Source organism: Lonchura striata, chromosome 22 (genome assembly GCF_046129695.1).
Source record: "Lonchura striata isolate bLonStr1 chromosome 22, bLonStr1.mat, whole genome shotgun sequence".
NCBI lineage: Eukaryota > Metazoa > Chordata > Aves > Passeriformes > Estrildidae > Lonchura > Lonchura striata.
This window is the reverse complement of record NC_134624.1, coordinates 321,834-341,771: the sequence shown is the minus strand read 5'-3', so window position 1 is coordinate 341,771 and position 19,938 is coordinate 321,834. Positions and strand designations below refer to the sequence as shown.

General features: G+C 47.6%; 1 protein-coding gene across 1 annotated transcript; it reads right to left on the bottom strand.

Annotated features, from left to right (window-relative positions):
• Positions 1-310: 310 nt before the first annotated feature.
• Positions 311-19,588, bottom strand: ZER1 (zyg-11 related cell cycle regulator). The gene is made up of 16 exons (XM_021551460.3): positions 19,387-19,588; positions 15,359-15,622; positions 14,351-14,501; positions 13,620-14,056; positions 12,541-12,717; positions 11,341-11,455; positions 10,704-10,850; positions 10,290-10,463; positions 9,598-9,813; positions 8,903-8,944; positions 8,451-8,570; positions 7,911-8,026; positions 7,612-7,800; positions 6,545-6,642; positions 6,161-6,263; positions 311-5,212 (listed from the first exon to the last, which is right to left on the bottom strand). Exons 2-16 carry the CDS (start codon positions 15,514-15,516, stop codon positions 5,155-5,157), a joined length of 2,301 nt encoding a protein of 766 aa, XP_021407135.1. The 5' UTR covers positions 15,517-15,622; positions 19,387-19,588; the 3' UTR covers positions 311-5,154.
• Between the last annotated feature and the right edge of the window lie 350 nt (positions 19,589-19,938).

Genomic DNA, 19,938 nt, shown 5'->3' with positions numbered 1-19,938 from the left:
CTGAATTACCTGGCACTGAGCCCTTCCAGGACCAGGGTCTTAAGAAAGTTAGGCTGGCCTTAAAGCAGATTGGCTTCTCTTAAGGGCTCAGGTCCTGCCCCTTACAAAGCCTAGGCTGTTGAGTGTGAGCTGCAGATGCATTACAGAGTTTAGAGCAATCTGGACACTCAAATATTGAAATATTGTCCTGATTATTTTCTCCTCTCACACAATTTCCTAACAATGCTCTCGTCCTCCACTACTTTCTTCTGTTGACAAGCAGTATTGTGTTTTTTGGAGTGATGAAAGGCAAAGGCACTGAACAGCATCATCAGCACGTGGCAGTTCATTTTTAATTAAATATATGACAGCCAATGGACCAGTAATGTACCTAAATAAAACCACATTCATAGAACAAAGGAAGAAGACACTCTTCAGCGCTACGTTTAATACACAGAGGGTATCCAATGGATACAACAGAAAAATTAATTCATTCAGAATTGTAAGGAAGAAACAGTTGTGCATTTTGATTTTTTTTTGCTCAGTTTCACCAGGCATAAACATTTGAACCAGGCCACAGCATCAGGCAGGTCCATGGACAGAGTAAAAGGAGACACTTGGTCATTATAACTGAGGGTATTTTCATTGCAAAACAAGGAAATACATATTTAGTTAGCTTAAAAACTTTTTTTAAAACAAGAAAAGAGTTACAGAGAGAATCAGTGACAATTATATTAAATCAAAACAGTCTGCTAAAGCAGATGTGTTTCAGTTCAGCAGAGTACCTCCCTCATTCCCTAAGTGCTCTCTTCTCCTTCAGCCTCCATGTTGCTTTTCATCTATTCCTGATGACTGTTGCCCTCTGTGCTTCATCCACATACTTGGTTGTCTTGGAGACCAGCTGTTTCCCTACTTTTAATTATCTGTTTCCAGCACAAGCTGTCCTCTAACACCTGAGCTGTGGCAGACTCCTCCCTAAAGAGTCTCAAGGAAATGTCTTTTCTATGGATAGTGCCTGACTGCAGTGCCCTCTAGCTCTTGCCCTACTGGTAATTAATTGCCTTCTTCAGGTAATGAGAGGGAGTTGATTCATAACTCCAAGACTTTTCTTCGCACTCATCTTTTGCAGAAACCAGAGTGACAGCAGCAGAAGCCCAGCCAAGGTGACAAGCTTGGTAGCATTCAGTGCTGAAGAGGATAATTTCAGTAGGAAAGTGCAGGGAAACAGCAGCTATGGTGCAGATGAATTATCTGCAGTGTTCTGATTGCCACAAATATCAGTGTTAAACTTTCTTGGCTTGGTCTAGATGAGAAAGTCTGGTGCTTCTGGGTGTTAAACATCATCCAAGTAGATGCCAATCCTTATGAGCAATTCCTCCCACAGATTTTGTAAAATGGAAGCACTGGTGGGAAGTTGCTCACCAGTTTGGTCTTATCTGCTCCAGAGAACATGGACACCTGGCACTGCTGGGTCACTGACAAGGGCCACTGGAGGACAGGGCAGCCTCCAGCCAGGAAGGAAACCACACACAGTTCAGGAAGAGGGTTCCTTTCTTTGCACATTCTCTTGCAGGGAGCTACTGAGTCATGTTCATGCTCTGCTTGCCAAACTTTGGAATATTCAAGGAAATGTAGTAGTGAAAGCATGAAGAGTCTGAGTGGGCCAACAGCTACTGAGCACAAGGGGTGCTTCTGCAATATCCTTACGTGCTGTGAACTTCTCTACAGCTGGATTTTCATTTGAAAAATAGAACCCCATTCTGGTTTTCTGAGCAGGATTGGTCACTGGCTGTATAATTTCGTGTGGACCTGAAGTTTCATGGCTTGTTCCTTTGACTCAGCAAAGCTGGAAGGCCTGAGAGGCATCCCTGGAGCAGTCAAGCGTTTCAGGGTATCCAACTTCCCCTTTTACATTAAACCTTCATAAAAAAATCTGCCACTTTGCCCTCCCTTCCTTTGCAGAACATTGATGTGATGTCTGCAGGCAACTCTCCTGTTCTGTCCTCAGCTCTGCATCTATGGCACCAGTTAAATCCTTGCCACCAAAAAATGTTTGCAGGTCATGCATATGCCATTGTTTCAGTTAGGGAAACTGAGGCCCAAACTAGTTTTAAACTTCCAATTATGGGAATTGTTGGATTGTGCTCTGGTGCTCAAAGGATACTTTTTACTCTTTGATCCTTACTGAGGGCAAAATGTTATTTTTCAGCTCACAAAATCTTGAAGACACTTAAGGTAGGCAAAGCTCATGTTACTCTAACAGGGGTGTTATTCCTTTTAATGTGCTGCCTTAGGCATTTACCTTGCTGGTGGCCTGACTGAAAATCTTACATGAGGCTTTCTGTAATTGCCCAGTTAAGAGTTCCCCCTTTCACCTGGGAATGGTGACAGATTTCAGCAAGCTGAGCTTTTCTGTCAGGCTGGCCTGGTTACATTCATTTCCTTATTGAAACTGAAATATTTTTATCCTGGTTCAGGCTGAGGTACAGCTTGCTGAGAGTCTGTGAGTAGTGACAACAGAGGTTTCCTCTGCAGTGTTAAACAGCTTTGATGCAGTGTGGATCTTGTTAGTTTGGGATGCTGCAGGTGAGACTCCAGTAACTGCTCAATTTGTGGAAGCACTGGTTTGGAAAACCCAAACCTTTGGGGGTTTCAAAGGAGATAAAACCAAGCCATTGGTTGTTACTAGCCTTCATGTTGTTGTGCCAAAGTCACAGAGTAGAGCCCAACTGCTTGGCTTGGATTGCAGTGAGAGGCTGGGATCTGCTCCAGCTGAGATGGGAGTTTCCCAGCTCCACTGTCTCCCCAGTGTGGTAGCTGCTTTCTGGGGACAAGGCTTTCTGATAACTCGTATCTGTCATCTGTCCCCTTCTGCTTTGCTCCCACCTTGCCAACAGGATCAGAATCCTGAGTGCTTTTTGTCAGTTGGTTCAAAATTTTAGTGACAGGAGCTTTCACTACATGGGCATTGGAAAGGAAGCGGTGTGGTGGGTTGTACTGCCACGTGACACAACTTCCCAAGGAGAGCAGCACTAAATGGGGAATTAAAGAGCAAAGCCTGACTCCCCTAACAACCAAGGCTGTATTTGCAGCCCCTCTTAGTTTTGCATCTAGAAGGAAGATTAGCAAATGTTACACAGAAAACAGATCTTGAAATATGCTTCCCCATCTAAAAGCTCATAGGGACACATTCTTGGGAAACAGGAATAAGAGAAAAATCCATTTCAAATGACTGCAAAAAAGTATAATTTGTCAAGTTTTGCAATCTTATGAAAACAATTTAAAAGTGACACAAAAATATATATGTTTGAAAAATACTTAAAAGAAAATAGTACAGATCTCACAATACCAAAACAAATTGACGTATGGTTAAAAAGGAAATAAAAAAAAAAAGACATTGAATAACACCGTATTGGCAGTAAAAGTAAACCTCTCCAGGCAGTTGTGTTCTGTCAGTTAAAGTGTCAGTTTGTGGATCAAGGATCCATCCCTAACATGCTCACAAGGACAACATGAACTCTGAGCATTAGCAGAACCTCATAGCAGCGACTCAAATCCGAGAGCAAAGTGTACAAGGGAAGAGAGCAGCGAGTTACTGTGCTCTGAGGCCTGAAATGTCCCAGCCTGCATGGCCATGGGCTCATCTTCCTTCTACCAGGCACAACATCTATTCTGAGTCCCTTCTAAAGGAAGATTTGTCAAAAAACTGTGAGTAGCAGTGGGCTATGGCATAGACAACTGTGCTGTTGAGTGCCTGGCTGTGAGGCAAACCTTGGCCTTCAGCTTCTTGAGCCATTATAGGTCTGGAGTGTCACAGGTGAAGACCAGCTCAGTGGGACTCTGCTCTCACCTGTGACACACAGACTGGAATAATGCTGCTGATTGGACTGGGACTGCACTGGTAAGTGCTTCTGGGAGTTAGATAGGAATAGGGCCCTCTGCTTCTGAGAACAGGGGGAAGATGCTGGGGTGGAACAAAAGGTGCTGTTTCCTGGGACTGCCCTTCAGAGGGTGCCTGGAGACTCCCCACCTCCAATTCCAGCAGTTGTGCTGCATTGAGCTTCTTGTGAAGGGAGACTATGATGCCACTGAGCACAGCTTGTGATGACACAGACTGAGGAAGGGCAGAACAACTCCAGTCCCTTCCTGGGAGTTGCATAAGGAGGTACAGCTGCTCGGGATTAGGGCCTTGCAGAGAATAGCATGCAGAGGGAAATACTCTGGCTTTGCAGCCCTTCCCTACAAAACAGAACACAACTAAAAAAGGTGATGAAGGACTGGAATGAAGATGTGTAGCCCTTTGTGAACAAACCTCGTGCCTTGTTGCACATGCTCCCTTTGAGAGAGAAGCTCTGTGTAGCCAAGAATGAATAACTGGTTCTACTGGTCATCGCTGACCTTTTGAGGCTGGGTCGGCTGGCAGATCCTACTGTACTGCCAATGGGGACAAAACAGACCTCTTGACTTTATTGGGAATGTCTTACTTCCAAATGACCCACAGAGAATTAGCAATGCTTCCATTAATGTGAGTCTTCTATTAAAATGCCCTTAAGGGAGTGAATTAGCTTCAAAGATCTTCTCTAGTTTTTCCATTTCCAAGTCTCACTGAAATGTCAGTTCTTTTGGTCTATCTCTCTGGTATTGTGTTCCCCAGCTTCTCTAACCAAATAAATAACTCATCACTGCCTGTTGCCCCACTGAGCAGCCAATGCTGATTCAGGACTGGTGTTCTTGCAGACATCACAGGACCTCATGCAGTACAGCAAAAGGGAATTTTCTAAAAAGTGGGAAATAAACATGTCACACTAGTGATCACACAACTAGGCCTTCAAGCTCATGGTCATTTGAGGCTCTTTGTGTGGTCTAAAATAAAAGGTTAAAAGATACATAAATGTAATTGTCTTTGTTTTTTGTTTTCTTTTTATACAGAAATCATACACACAGAACTTCAACCTGAAACTTCATAACAAAAAAGTCCACTAAGTTAAGGAAAGCATTTTGTTGTGCAAAAAGTCCCTCCCCCCTCCCCTATTCACCTTCATCTACTGAGGGTCTCACACACACACATAAAGTTTCCTTCCAACGGGCGAGTTGGTAAGAAAGAGTCCTCCCTATGTACAGTGAGTTAGAGAGAAGCTGGATACAGTGCTGGCAAGAGGCATTGGCTGATTGCCTCTATCTGGAAGTGTCCATGTTCTCCTCCTTAAAGTTACTGCAGTGCTCTATAACTTTCCTATGGATAAAACAAGGACAAGGAGAGAGGGTTTAGTTTAAAGCTTATTGCATCTCAGCCGTGGGACAGTAAGGTAAGAACTGTCCCAGAGTTGGTTTCTGTGTAACAGTGTCCTGTTTGTATCTGAGACACAAACTGTGTCAAAAGCAGTAAACTCCACAAAAGCAGCTCCCAACTTGGAATGTCAAGTTATGGTAGTGCATATCCAGATCCAGTTGTGACCATTCATTCATTGCCCCCACACCCAAAACCTCAGATGCCTTTAAATCCCACCAGGAAATACATTAATACAAATGTTTGTCCTTTACTGTGCTGTCACCTGTCCTGTCCCACACACTGTGTGTAACTGTGACTGTCCTCTGCAGGCTCCAGTCCTCTACAGAATTTAGCAACCCTCAGCTGTGGGAATACCTCCTGCCCACTCACCAGGTATGTATTCCCAGATCTCTACCCCTCTCTTCTAGTCATCCTGCAGGTATGAAATTACAGCTCTCACTCTGCCAATGATCAGAAACTGCAGCTGGCTTTTACAGCTCTGAAAGGATGACTCCAAAGAAAGGTGTTAGTGCAAGGGTGATGGACTCTACTTTCTGAAAAATGCTCTCGTTTTAACTGTGCAGCTGGCAGTTCAGTGACAGGCCAGTGAACAACTGCCAGTGGCAACTGGAGACTACTGGCCTAAGAACTGCAATTACCCATGTGGCTCCCTTGCTCAACAAGCCAATCTACAACCCAGCTGCCTGGTAATGATCTGTGTGTACTGCTCACCTATAAACATCTCTAGTATTCTGTTTCCATCCTCTTTTTCCTCTGCTTCTCCTGTATTCAATTCATACCTCTTGTACACATCACTACAGGCCTTGCTTTGGTAGCCTCACTTTATGTGGAAGAATTAAAAACTAAACTAAGGCTAAACTGAGAGTTTGTGATGGTGCACTGGTGTCCTACCGGGCCATTTCCTTGGTCTCTTGTCGTGCTGAGGCCATTTTAATCATGTCCTTCAGGAGAGGAATCCCACCTTCTTTGATCAGCAGCGGGCAGTACTTGTCAGCTGCAGAGAAAAGAATAAATCAGATCCTTGTGAACCCTCACCAGAGTGTACAAAGGGTGGCAGGAGGGGAAGGAGAAGGATCAAAACAGTGAAGAAATTGGCTACACACCAAGTCTAATTTGCTTTATTTGGCTGTGCTGCCTGGACATTCCTGCATCATTCAAAGAAGGTTTTCTCTACCTGCATAGTTTATCTCACAAGATTTTTTTCTACTGACAGCCTCAGGTTCACCTCCTCAGCTTCTACAGTGCAGGGAATATGATTTCAAAAAGAGAACTTACGGTAGACAGAGACCAGGTTATAGAGTGCCCAGGTGGCCCAGTGCTGGCTGACTGGGGAGATCCCTTGTGGAAGAAGTCGAAGGATTGGTTCAAATGACCTGCACAGAAATATTACAGAAGTTGTTAAAAGTCCAAGAGCTACTTCTTTCAACACCTTTGCCACTCACAGCAATACAATACAGCAAGGGATCTACTCATAAATACCACAGCAGTAAATCCATTGGCATTTCAAAGATTCTGGCACCAAGGCTAAGTCAGTGTCCCAGGGCAGTGCTGGCAGGATTACAGGTCCCACCACTTCAGCACAAACACACTGCTCAGATAAATAGCTGCAATGAAGGCAACTGAGCCCAGGAACCAATTTCCATCTCCATTAGGCATTTCCTCACAAGAGCTGAAATCCAGCAGCACTGATTGAGAAGGGACAAAGCCAAACTATAACCAGGCAAAGCTGGCTGCAGAGGTGCAAGGATTCCTCTGTTTCTTCTGACAACAGTACTATACTGTCTATACTGTAAACAGGCACTGGAATGCCAGTTCTGGATCCCTGCCAAGGACTAAGGGAATTCTGAGTACCTGATAACCTCTTACAGGAAGGGGTTTAGAGGATTCCAGCAGTTATATTAGCCTTTGAAGGGATTTCTGGTACCTGTGTCTAGATATGCCCCAGAGAAGAGTGAAAGCATGTAGCTTTAGGAAGCAATCAGACTGAAAAGGACAGAGTGCAAAGGACAGCAGTATCAGAGGAAAATGTTTAGGCAGTCCCAGACAGAGAGTGGTTTTCCCAAACTACTCAATTTCAGCAGAAACTTGCAGGAGAAATTCTGCTGGGCTGCCAAACTTCTCTCATAGGAATTGTCAGGTAAGGTGTCCAATTTCATCATCTTACGTAACATATAAAGGAAGATGTAAAACCCTCACTGAAGAATATGTCCCTGAATATGTTTCTCCTTCACTCTGAACAGAACCTCCATGCTAGGCTCTCTCTTTTCCTTTCTTTCTGTTGGTGTTTCCTTCCTGTGACAAGCCTGGCTCCCATGAGTGGGCCAATCTTTTCCATTGCTCACCTGTAATTGATATTTCTCCTGGAGTTGATATCCCAGCTCTGGATGGCTGCCCACATCCTCTTCACAACTTCTTCTCTGTGAGGCTCACAGATCCCCCAGGCCTCTAAACCATCAAACATGATATGGGAGAGCACTCCACAGGCATTATATGACACCTCAATCCCATCAGCTTTGCTCTCCAGCAGGTTGCTGCCAAGAGAGAAGAGATCACTTAGAGCTACTGTTGCACTAAAGATTCACAAGTCTCCAGGTGGGTCAGAAGGGATCAGAGTCCAGCTGGTCACCAGCCAGGCACTCACCTGAACACACTGATGAACTGGGAGGTCATGAGCTGTGGGCGGAGCTCCTTCACTTCTGCCACATTGCCCAGGAGGCCCAGCATGTTGCGGTGCAGCTCCTGTTTCTCTGGGAACTCCTGGCCAGGCAAGGAACAGCATTATATACAGGTAGGACTCTGGTGATACTGAGAACAAGCAACCTTGGGAAAAGGCTGTACAGCACATCTAGGAAGCTCAGGATTTTTGGGTAGTCAGCAATGGCACCTTGGCAGGTGCCAAATGGTGCTAAAGGTATGTGTGAAAAGGGAGGATCAAAATCAGGCCCATTGTTCACTGCTGCTCTGCTTGAGGGGGCTGAACAAAGATGGGCAAAGGGGAAGATGTGTTCACTGTAAGTTTCTCTGTTCTACTGGCTGCATGGAACGATGTGAGAAAGAAGAACTTACACAAGCTTTTTCTTTCTGTTTGTAAAGTGTAGGAAGTAATGCTTAGAGAGGAGCAGAACCAAGGATCATGCCTAGGCTCCTGTCAGCATCTCTCCAGAGACAATGAGACACTTACTTTCAAGCACTCCAAGAACAGTTTCATGCCACTGTAGTTAAGGAACATCTCACAGTTATCTGGGGTCTCATCAGTGATGTTCCAGAGGGCACTCCAGGAGAACTCCATCACCTGATCACACTATAGGGAAGAGGACAGAATCAGAGCTTTGCTAATGCAGGAGCCTGGTGCAAACCAATCACCTGTTTCCTCTCTGGCATCACCCTAGATGACTTCAGAGGCTAAGAAAATCTTGTTGTTCACTTTCAACTTTTCAGTAGGTGGGTTTTTTGTTTAATATTTTTGCCTCCCTGTTACATTCCCCTGCCCTCACCCTGAACAAGAAATTCTGCAGCATCAGCTGAGATGTCTTGTGTTTGTTAGAGAAGCTGAGCTGGCACTTTGGGCCAGCCTAAGTCAGACTGAAAAGACTCTATGTTTTGTTTTTTTTTTTTTTTTTGGGAAACACTCACCGTTTTATCAGCCAACTTTTTCTGAATCAACTTTAGCATTGTCTGTGGGCAAAGAAAGGGGAAGAGTGAGAAACAATTCAAAAATAATGGAGCTAAAACTTAACCAGCCCTGCAGTATCACAGCAGTTATGGCCAATTTTGATCTTTTGCAGAGAAACTAGTTGATATATTTTCCTCTAAACAAGTGGGACTGGATCATGTTCCAAGTTGTAAGTATTCACAGAGCTGAAATATGCCACAGTCCCTGAGCTGTTGAATTTGCAATTGAGTCAGTTTTGAGCTGTATGACAAGGTCTGGGATGCACCATAACTGCACCAAAGCAACAGCCTTTGCAGTTCTTGGAAAAGGTGGGGGATATGGGTTCAGTTAGGAAATTGATGCAAACTTGGGGAGAAGCAGAAGGAGACAATCACAAGGTGGTACCAGATTTAGAAATAACCCAATGTGGTGAGGTCAGGTGTTAGGTTACAGTACCTTCCTGCCCTCACACCAGCCTGTCTCTGAGATCATAACCTCCAGTGCTAGTAAGCAAGTCAAGGGGTGGGTTCCAGGTGAGGTCAGCATTGGTGGGACACTGGTTCCCTTCTGTGATATTGCGAGGTTGGATCATGGCTGGAGGCATTTGATGGACAGCTGTAAGGGAATTGTCCTAGCCTGGGTTATGGATAAGTAGACACCCTGGGACCATACCAACCATGACAAACCCCATCTTGCCCACAGCTTCTTTGTGGTCGTTGTCCACCTGGCAGACCAGGGCATTGCAGAGGTGCACAGCGATGCGCTGGATGGACTCGTCCTGCCGGCTCTGGTTGAGGATGTTCAGCAGCAGCTCGTTCACTCGGCGGTACTGGAACTCCAGCTCCTCGGGAATGCTGAAGTTACACAGTGTCAGGCAGCAGTTCCGCTGGACCTGGATCAAAAGGAAGCAAACACTGGGCCAAGTCCTTCAGCTGTCCTTCAGCTGTGCTCCATGACTGTCACGCCACTCTCACAAGGCCACCCAGTTATCCAGGGCCCATTGCTTTCCAAGCCAGTTCCTCACTGCCTATTGGCTCTCTACAGAGCTGACTTCCAGTACAGAGATTTGAGATGTTTCTTTTCGTTGACTCAACATACCCTTTATCCACAACAATTTCACCCCACAGACAGTGCCAGGTATCTGTGTGTCACGCACACATTTTGACCACTGTTGATGGATAAAAAGGAGCACTCTGTAGGTAATCCCCATTGCTGAGTGGAGACCAGGAGCAGGCCTGGGCAAGCAATAACTTCTCTGCCTTGTTTAACTCCCTGCAGGTAGAGGAAACCCAAATGCTGACACCAGGCTAAAGGATTGATACAGGGAAAGACGACTATGGGAACAAAAGGTGCCTGGGCTGCTCTTACTGTGACCTCCTGGTAGGACTCCATGCCATTGAGCACCACCTGGATGACCTGGCGCCGCAGCTTCACGCTCTGCTCCATGCGGTACTCAGAGTTGGTCAAGTAGAACAGCGCGGCGCTGCCCGTCACCTGGATGTTTTTGTCATCTTTGTGGCACTTGAGGGCTGTGATCACCAGCTGCAGAGAAGCAACACAGAGCTTCAGTGCCATGGACTTGCTGCTAATTCTTGGAGTGACTGTTAGAAGCCTGCAAGGAAAGTGTGGCCCAGGCACTGCAGGAACGTGCTTAGGAAATGAAGGTACCCAGTTCCACTGTGTTACTCAGCTTTCTCTGGAATGGCCTGATACAGTGTCCCAGGGTGGAAAAAAAGATTGGGAGTGCAAAATTCCCCTTGTCAGGGTGAGGCCAAGGCTTACCTGGAGGGCTCTCAGCAGCTGGCTGCAGCGCTCGATGCGGGCAATGTCGAACAGCAGGTTGATGGCCCGGGAAGTGATTTCCGGCCGGTGCTCGGTGTAAGCCTCGATGGCATTCAGGACTTGCTCTTCATTCTTGTCTCCACTCACCTGGCAAGGAAGAGCAAAAGGAGTCAGGGGAGAAATTATGAAGGAGGAAAACCAACATAAGAAGGAAACTCTGAAAGGTCAAAGGGTATACCTTCCCTTTGCCCTGAGAATAGATCCAGCTTGGGATGAGACAGAGGTTGAGTCACTTTTCAGTCCAGAGGGATGAGAAAGAGCACCTTTGGGGCAGGAGAATGCTATTCAAAATTAGGACTCTACTGTCTTAAATCCTTTTCTGTAGTCACAGACATCCTCCAGGAAGGATAATCTCTCCAAGCTTTTCTCCAATGTTTTTCAATCCTTATAAAAACTATGTGGGGTACAGGTCTTGCTTTCTGGCAGTTTTCTTGCATTATGAAGTAGTTATTGAAAGGTCAGAGCTGAGTTCTTACACCCAAGACCCAAAGAACTCCGTTCTACTGGCAGCCAGGGTCCTCATGTTCTTTCAACTTCTAACAAGTTCCTGCTTCCAATATCCCTGCAGCCTCCTTACCTTGTAGGCTGGAATATGGGTCAGGCGGCAGAGGGATGTTTCAAAAAGGCCCAAGAACTGCAGTGGTCGTTTCAGACCGCGGAAGGGAGCAATGCTGCTCTTTGCTGGCTCAATGCTGGGGTGAAAACACAAGAGATTGCTCATGTTGGTACCATGTTTCTTCAGGTGTCTCCTGCCACAGAGATGGCTGCCAGCCCTGCATTCACTCTGACTGTACTGCTTCATACCCACAGTGGTAAAAACTACACTTCATTTTATACCAGGCAGCGGCTTATGAACATAACTCTAAATATTCATTCCAGGTGATCCTGAGTAAAAAGTGAACGTGCTGAATGGAACCAGCAGTAAGAATTACTGCAGACAGGATGCAGCTTTCTCAGGTAAAATTTGTCCTGGAAATTTATTAGTTGGGGTGAAAATTTCCTCTTAAAGGGCTGTGGATATCACTCATCCAATGTATTTGTAATGTGATAGACATGCTAAATCTGCTTCTGTGAGCATGCAAGAACACTGTTTTTGATGCCATGTTCCTTATTGACCAAGAACCAGTGCATTTTCAGCAGCTCTGGTGAAAAGGAACCAGAACTGTCTCACTTTTTTGCTTCTATTCAGCAAGTGCTTAATAGGAGGGCAGAGCTCTTGGCTGATGTGGAAAACCAGACCCCTAGGTATGCCTCTGCTGAGGGGCAACAGGATTTCCAAGGGTTGATTTCCCCAGTATACAGGTCAAATCTGGCCTTTAGATTCCAATCTCCTAAAACACTCAGCCCTCCTATGAGTGCTGATGTACTGACTCAGTGTATAAATGTTCTGTCGAAGAGTCTGGATTTCCACAAGGGTAAGAGTATTTTGTGTAGGAAATGTGTAAAGGGCTTTGGAGTAATTTCAGAAAAACATCCAGCAGAAGATCCCTAAGAGAATGTGTGTGGAAAAGAACTGAAATACTTCAGATATGCATGGCAGGCAGATGGGATGAATTCTTTATTACTCTTACAAGTCTTTACATGTGTTGCATACAGCAATCACAGCTGATTCTCACACTTGTCTCTACTGTCAGGGGAACCTGGCAAAAGCTGTATCCTGCTTTTTAGTACTGATTAGACCTACAGAATTTGAGAACTCAGAAAAGGGAACTGTTCTTAATTAATCTGTGACTGATCTACCTATTCAAGCAGACCTCAATAATTGCTGTTCCCTTACCTTGTCTGGCCCATCTTCTCCTCCATGCTGGGGATAGTGCAGTTCTCCAGCATGGTGTGCCCTGAGATGTCGAGCGAAGTGAGGTTCACCAGGTTTTCCACAAACAAGTTTAGAACCCGCCGGGTCAGCTTGAACTTGTAATAACTGGACAGATGGTCTCGGGAGATATCCAGGTGCCTGCAAGTGATAGAGAGCATCTCACAGCCTGGAAAGCATTAGCTGGGGCTTCTGCCTCCCTACCAGAGCCAAGTGTGATTATTATTTATCATTATTTCCTTCCCAAGATACAGGAATGTGGTTCTGTAGGCTCTGGCAGCAGCAGCTGGCCTTGTGTCTAACCAAAGCACACAGGTATCTGGTAGAGAGCTACTTGGAATGGACCACAGTGAATCATCTAGCCACACATCACAAAGGAAAATGCTCCAGGCTCAGAAACTGCCTTTTCCAAACTCCATCACAGCAGCCACCTGAGCATTTCTGCCTGGAGATTAAGATGCACCAGATCTGTGCATCCCCTGAAATGTATCTTGCCTCATCCCACAAATTAAGTTGCACAGGCTTTTGTCTGCTTCCCCGATCTTATAAATTTTCCACCCCAGGCTATTACATTATCCTGATTTCTTTCAGGTATTTAAATACTTAAGCTTTGAGGAAATCTTGCTACTAAGGGAGTGGTTGGGCAAACTGACCAGCCATTGTGTGCAGGTGGGGTTCCTTACAGGACAGAGAGACTTTGCTGGCTCGTACCAAAGACTGGAGCAAACATCCCCCTCACAAAAGTGTCTTCTACCTGTTACACATCAAGTGGGTGTGATGGGGTCAGATATGTGTTGTTTTTTTCAATGGGAAATTTCTGCTAAGTGGTGTCTTCTTACAAGCAAAATTCAGGCTGGCTTTAGATATGTCAGATATGTACAGTGATGAGTAGATATATACAATGAGTGAGCCTGTTCACAGGGAGGTTTATAAGCTGAACGCAGCAGTGTGTGCTTCTCTGATAGCAGGCTAGAAGACCATGCCTGAAAGACCTTTCCCTATCAGGTAGAGAAGGATAAAGAAGGAAGAACAGATCTGCTGACCTGAGCTTGCGAAGCTGTGCAATCACTTGGATGTGCTCCTCTGAAAGGTCCATGTTGTAAAGCACTAAGGAAACCAGACTGTCCTTCCACTGGGTCAGGAATCCCACATCATTCAGCTGGATCCCAGAAAGGTCGAGAGCTGCAAGGGAGGCCAGGGGCCGCAGCAGTGTCTCCACATTTACCCCTTCGATCAGGCGGCCCAGGTTCAGGATGCGCAGGCGGCTGAAGCCTTCAAAAGTAAAGTCCTTGACCAAGACCTGGCGAGTGGGGTTCACCAGGCAGTCGTCCTCACAGCCCCCAGGGTTCTCCTCCTCGTAGAAGATATTGCTGCAGCCAAAGAGGCTCAGGGAGACCAGTGTGTGGCTGAAGCTCACCAAGGTTTGCAGGCTCTTGGCTGTCAGCTTCTCACAGTTAGTCAGGTAGAGCTCAATAAGATCCTGAAAAAAGGGAAATCAAGGTTAGAGATATTTCACAGGTAAAGTGCCCACCCTGTTTGCCCCAGACCTCCCACTGGAACAGCCTGAAATCATGTATCACCCAACTTGACCAGTGTCCTATGCCATTCCCAACAGTGGCTTTGGGCACTGAGAAAGGAGAAGCTGAGGTTAGTCTGAAAAAGACTTGGACAGCAAAGGATAAAGCCTTGGGAATCTCTGGGTGTCTGGGATTCCAGCTGGTGTCCATGCAGCAGTGCTGCTATGTGATGTGGCAGCTGTCAGTGCAAACCCCACCTGCTTCCTGATGGCCTCCAGGTCCTGGTCCTGCACGATGTGTTCCCGCAGGTGGATCCGAGCTAGCCTGGTGCTCCGTGGGTCTGAGAAGAGGGTGAAGAAACTTTCATGGGGTTCAAAGATGCTGTCTGTCTTCACCAGCTCCACGTACCTGTGTGGGGCAATGGTGTTAGCACAGCACAGGCTCAGCCACAGCTCTGGCACCTGCACTGGTGACAAGGAAGCGTGACAGAGTCGTGAGCATACACCAATCCACCCCGTCCCAGTATCACCCAGATCAGCCTTTGGGGCAAAGGAGCCCACCCACCTCTTCTGCACAGAACCAATGAGCTGTAGGAAAATCTTGGGCAAAGATTTCTGCAGGACTCAGTATGTGTGAGTAAACTGGATTCTGTCAAGTATAGACTCCATTAATTTTTTCCCTAGCTGTTTAAACTTAGTAATTTGATGATTTCCCTCCCCCCCCCCCCCATTTTTCAGAAATTAGCTGCCCAGAATTTTCTGCCATATTTTGTGGGCACAAGTTCAGCCAAGAGAGACTGTGACAGCCAAATTACATAAATCCCTGGAAACAAGCAGCTTTATAAAACCATGGGAGCAGCAGCCTTAAAATTTTGCATCTGTCAGCACTTTGCACTCTTATTTCTCTGCTTGGACAGAGTGTTGTAATGCTTCAGTGATAGGAAATGGGAAGGCTTCCTTGTTGCTCACTGATATTCTAGGAAGAAGCAGTGACTGTTTCACTCAGGGTTTACTTTTTTCATTTCCCTTTTTACAGCATCTCATTGAGCTCTGACTAACTTGGAAAGGGTGAATACCACAGAAATTAGAATGACAGCAGTACAAAAGGGAACACTTCTTTCTGAAGTTTGTGCAAACCCTTATTTGCCAATATGATGAGCAGGAAAAACACAGCCCTGTGAATTCTTTCCCATAATTCTTTTTGGAGAACTATACTCCCCCTTCTCTGAGCTCCCAGCTCCTTCCCAAACCAGGCCTGAAACGTACTCGTTGACAAGTTTGTCACAGATCTCGCTTGGCAGGAAGATGTCGGGATGGAGCCGGAGCGTTTCGTTGTCCAGGAGGTAGCAGAGAGTCCCCTCCAGGTTGCGAAGGCAGTAATCAGTGCACAAGGTCATCAGTGACTCAGGACTGTCGGATGCCATCTTGAGGGAAATTATGGGAAGGGGAAGAGCAGAAGGAAGCGTTTGATGCAGGAGATCCTTCCCCCAAATGAAGTCCTGGGATGAAGTTATGGGGCCATCAGGATAGCTATAAGCAGAGAGGGGAAAAAAAGATGCACTGAGAATGGCAACAACTGCCAAGTGTCCCACAAAGCTGTCACACCAGCAGGATGTTGTATTTGCAGCTCATCACTTGCTGACCTCAAAAGAACCTGCAGTAGTTTGGCCTCTCTGGCAGTGTGCCCTTAATTCCTTGGTATTCCCTGTCTAAGGGGATACTGTGGGAATTAATTAGTGTGTAGTGTTTGGAAATGAGGCTACACAGCAAAATGTTTCCTCATTGCAGGGTTATCTGGCTGACAAAGGCCCTCGGAAAGGGAAGTGGTAGAAGCCACGTTGATTGGTTTCCTTCAGAGTGGGTTGGATAAACCAGCAGAATATTCAATGTCAGCATAATCCCTTGTAAGGCACCAGTGGGATCTGTGGCCCTGTATTTCCTGCCTGTTATTCTCTTTCCAACATTCCAAGTCAAGTTTCATTTTCAAGCTCAGTGTTTCTCTGTAGTGCCAAGTCAGAAGCTTCAAGCAAGTCCTTGAATTAGAGCATGAAGTGGATCAGAAGCCAGAGAGAAACACACAGACTGGTCTGGGATCCCCCTAAGTGCAGTGTAAAGGCAAGGATTGTGATTGTGCTGGACACCGCTACATCCAGCTCACCCTCACCACCCCAAATCTGTCACAAAGACTGACTAAACTCGAAAAAGGCAAGGTGCTTTTGCCCTTTTCATCTTTGGAATAGGAAAAAGGATGGGTGAGGCAGACAACTGGGGGAAGCTCTCCCTGTTTTCTGATTTGAAATGACCTGACTGCTCTGGTATCAAGACTTGCTCGCTGGGGCCCTTAGGGGCTTATCAGAGAACTTAGCTTGAAGATCAACAGTGACAATTTTACTTTCAAAGGGTCAAATCACATTTCTAAATATTTCTACAGACATAAAATATTATGTTGAAATGTTTATTTTTGCTATAAAACCTATGTCTTATCAAAAGTCTGTCCCTGCTGGCCCCGAGAACACTGATGCTGTGGAGGTAGTAATTCTTTCTACCACAGCTGAGCAGCCATTGCTGGAGAAGTTGTTGCAAAATGTCCTTAACCATATTCCGTTTCTGATCTTTATCCTGCAGCTGCAAATAGCAGGACACTTGTGTGTCACCAGCTCTCTGCTTCTCTAAAGCCTCTGCTGCTCTCTTTCCTTCATTCCTATGGTATCAAGACAGAAGAGTTTAACACCCATTCCTCAGCTTAATCACTCTAAAAGCTAATGCTGAGGCAAAAAAACCCGAAACTTCAGCAATCATACAAATTATACTTTAAACTCTCTCCAATCATGGTGTTAAGGGTGGAACTTGCTATTTTGGTCACTGAGTGCTGAGGTGGGGGTCACAAGAACATAAAAGTGAGACTTCTCAAAAGTGCCACAATAGCTCCATTGAGGTGCATGATGTCCAATCACCAAAAATGGAGGGTTTTCAATTTTGTAATGGAGGAGCTCCGCATTCCATAGTTCTCACCTTTAGAGTTAAGAAAGGTGAGAAGTCAAGGCTGAAATGTGCCAATGAGTGCAGAGTCTCCCTGGCTGGGAGATCCTGGCAAAGGGAATGCAGGTGGGAGGAAGTTGTCCTGTGTCTGCTTTGGAGATGAATCGGCCTCACCTCCAGAACAAGTCCCTCTTGCAGATTTTGCCTGAAGCCTGCTGGAGAGAATCTTTCCAGAAAGGCAAGATCAACAGGAAGATCTGAACCAGCTGGGAAGCGTGTTCTGCTGTCCCTACCAGTTCCCCTGTGCCATCAGACAGGAGGTCCCTGCAGCCAGTGTTCTTCCACTGTTGACTACTGACGGCCAAAGAACTCGAAAACAAATTCCCATTGACCATCTATTGTCACATGCAGCTGGAAACAGCCAGTGCTTGGGACTTGTCCAAGCAGCTCAGAGCACCAGAGGGCAAGGACTGCCTTCCTGTGGCTCTGACAAGCCTCTGTTCCCTCTCTGCTGAGAGCAGCACAATGCAGCTGGTTGATCTCAGCCCTGAAGAAATCAGCTGCCCTTTAACTTCTGAGCTCCCCCGTGATCCACCAACACAATCCCATGTAGAAGTTTAATATCAAGAATGGTTAAACTGTCCCACTGAAATAAGACCAAAGAAAAGCTTTCATCCTCCTGATTTATTACATGCATCTGAGCAGCTGCTGTGACCTTTTCTCCAGCAGACAACACGAGCTGGTCTCTCCCTCTTTAGACTGAAGACGTGACACCTCAGCAGCAGAGGGGGAAGTAAAAGTGCCAATAGCTGCCCTGATCAATACTGTCTCTAGTCATAACCTCGATGTCTGACAAAAAGAAAAGAACTGGAGAGGCTGAAAAATCATTAACATTTGTCTAATTGTTCTCCTTGGGAAGCTTCACACAGGATGAAGCTGCCTAGTGACTGCCACCAGTGCTTTTCCACCAATGGGCTTCCTGGTGCTATATGGGTTTTGGTAGAGTTAAAGACAGACGCATGAAGAATGCTGAAAATTCAAGAGCAAGAACTGAAAAATAATCAGAACTTCAGCTGCCAGTATTTTTTCCAATTTATTTCTCCGACAGGCTTACTTCCACCTTAGTGCACCAAGGAACTGAGTTCCTCAGAGCCTCAGGAGCAGGCACACAAGAGCCCTTTTTCCATGGGCACTCAGCCCTCTCTGCGCAGTAACAGCACCCTCCTGCTACTCACAGACCCAAAACTAGGTGCAGCACAGGCAGCTCTGCCTACCCCCTCCCCAGCATCCAGGACCCACCTGCTTCTTTGCAAATATTGCTCATTTCCAGGCTGCAACTCACTGTTACAGCACTCCAGGCTGCACTGGCACGTGAGGCTCGGGACCTCTCCTGGGGCTGCCAGTGCCAATATCCTCTCCCTTGGACTTCAGACCGATCATCTCTCCCAGCCTCTCTCCAGGCAGTGCCCGGAGCCAAGCCAAGCCTGACTCACTGTGGCTCCATGCCAACCACACAACATTTACGCTGTTGCTACAAAAATGATTGGCAAAGCTGACTGTTCCAGCATCAGGGACTCATCCAAGGAGAGGGCAAACAATATGCACTGACATGAGCTGATTACAGCGACTTCAGAATTACAAATGTAATGTAAATGCAGCGTTTGGCACAGGTTATACTCTGAAAGGAAACTGCACTGTCACTTTAGTTGGCACCTTGCAGCTGCAAATCATTGTGATTTTATTAATTGATGGGTCATCGCTGCCTTTGTGGGTAAACACCATCCCTTACACTCGGGAAAGTGAAGTAGGAGGAGATCAAACTACCCTCTGTCACAGAAAAGCCGGCAACTTCTCAACTTGTCAGCAGCCAGACTGACATCGTAAATGAGACAGCTTGCACTTGTGTTGGTCTTTACCTGCCTGCAGTAACGATGCTCCTTCAGCTCACTGAATTACATCACGGATTTTCATAGGTCACCTGCCCAAGAAGAGCAGCTGGAGTCCCTGGTCAGGGCTCTCTGGGCGCTGGGGCCCCATCAGCCCGCGATGGTCTCTACGAGCCCCGCGGGCAGCGCTGGCCCCGAACCCCAGCCCTCCCTCGTCCACAAGGCTCTCAGAGGTCACCTCGCGGGACAGCGCCGGAGCTGCAGCCGCGGGCCGGAGCCCTGCCCGGCGGGGCCCGGCGGTCCCGGGAAGGGGAGCGGGGCTGCGCCGGGGGCACCGTCCGGTACCGCCGGGGGCGGCGGTTCCTCCCCCGCCCGGCGAGCAGGCCTGTTGCCCCAGGTCGGGCTGGGGAGGGGGGCAGCGGTACTGACCTGGCGCCATGGGGGGCTGGTCCCGGCTGGTCCCGGCTCCCCGGGGCGGGCCGGGGTCCGCGTCCTGCTCGGGCCCGCTCCCCCCGCCGCAGCCGCCGCTGTCAACAAACCCGCCGTCACTTCCTCCGCCCGCGCCGGAAGCGCAGCGAGCCCTTCCCCGGAAACACCGGCCCGCCCGGAACGCTCGGTCAGCGGGGACCGGCGGGGACGGGGGTTTCAGTGACGTCACGGGGCCGTGACGTCACCGCGCGGGGCAGAGCTGGGCCGCGGCCTCCCCGGGGCAGCCGGGCCGGGCCCTCGCTCGGCCGGAGCCCGCCGCGCCTCCTCACTGGGCGCGGCCGTTCCCGCGGGCCCCGCTCACGGCTGCCATCGGCATGAGCAGGAACGTGCCCGGGACAGCGCGACCAGCCCGCGGGTCTGCTCAGTGCTTGGGGAACCGGCGGCTGCAGCCCGCGGGGTCTCTCCTGGTGCCTGCCGAGGGACCCACGCCGCGTCCCGCAGGCCGCGGGGAGCCGGGACAGGGCAGGGACCGGGCCCGCGGCGGCGGGCAGG

Excerpts from the sequence above, each read along its gene's own strand:
- ZER1 (XM_021551460.3), bottom strand. The coding sequence starts at position 15,516 with ATGGCATCCGACAGTCCTGAGTCACTGATGACCTTGTGCACTGATTAC. Across the intron at positions 9,814-10,289 it reads AGTCCTACCAGGAGGTCACA|GTCCAGCGGAACTGCTGCCT; the intron begins GTAAGAGCAGCC and ends CTTTTGATCCAG. Across the intron at positions 6,264-6,544 it reads TAACCTGGTCTCTGTCTACC|CTGACAAGTACTGCCCGCTG; the intron begins GTAAGTTCTCTT and ends TTTTCTCTGCAG.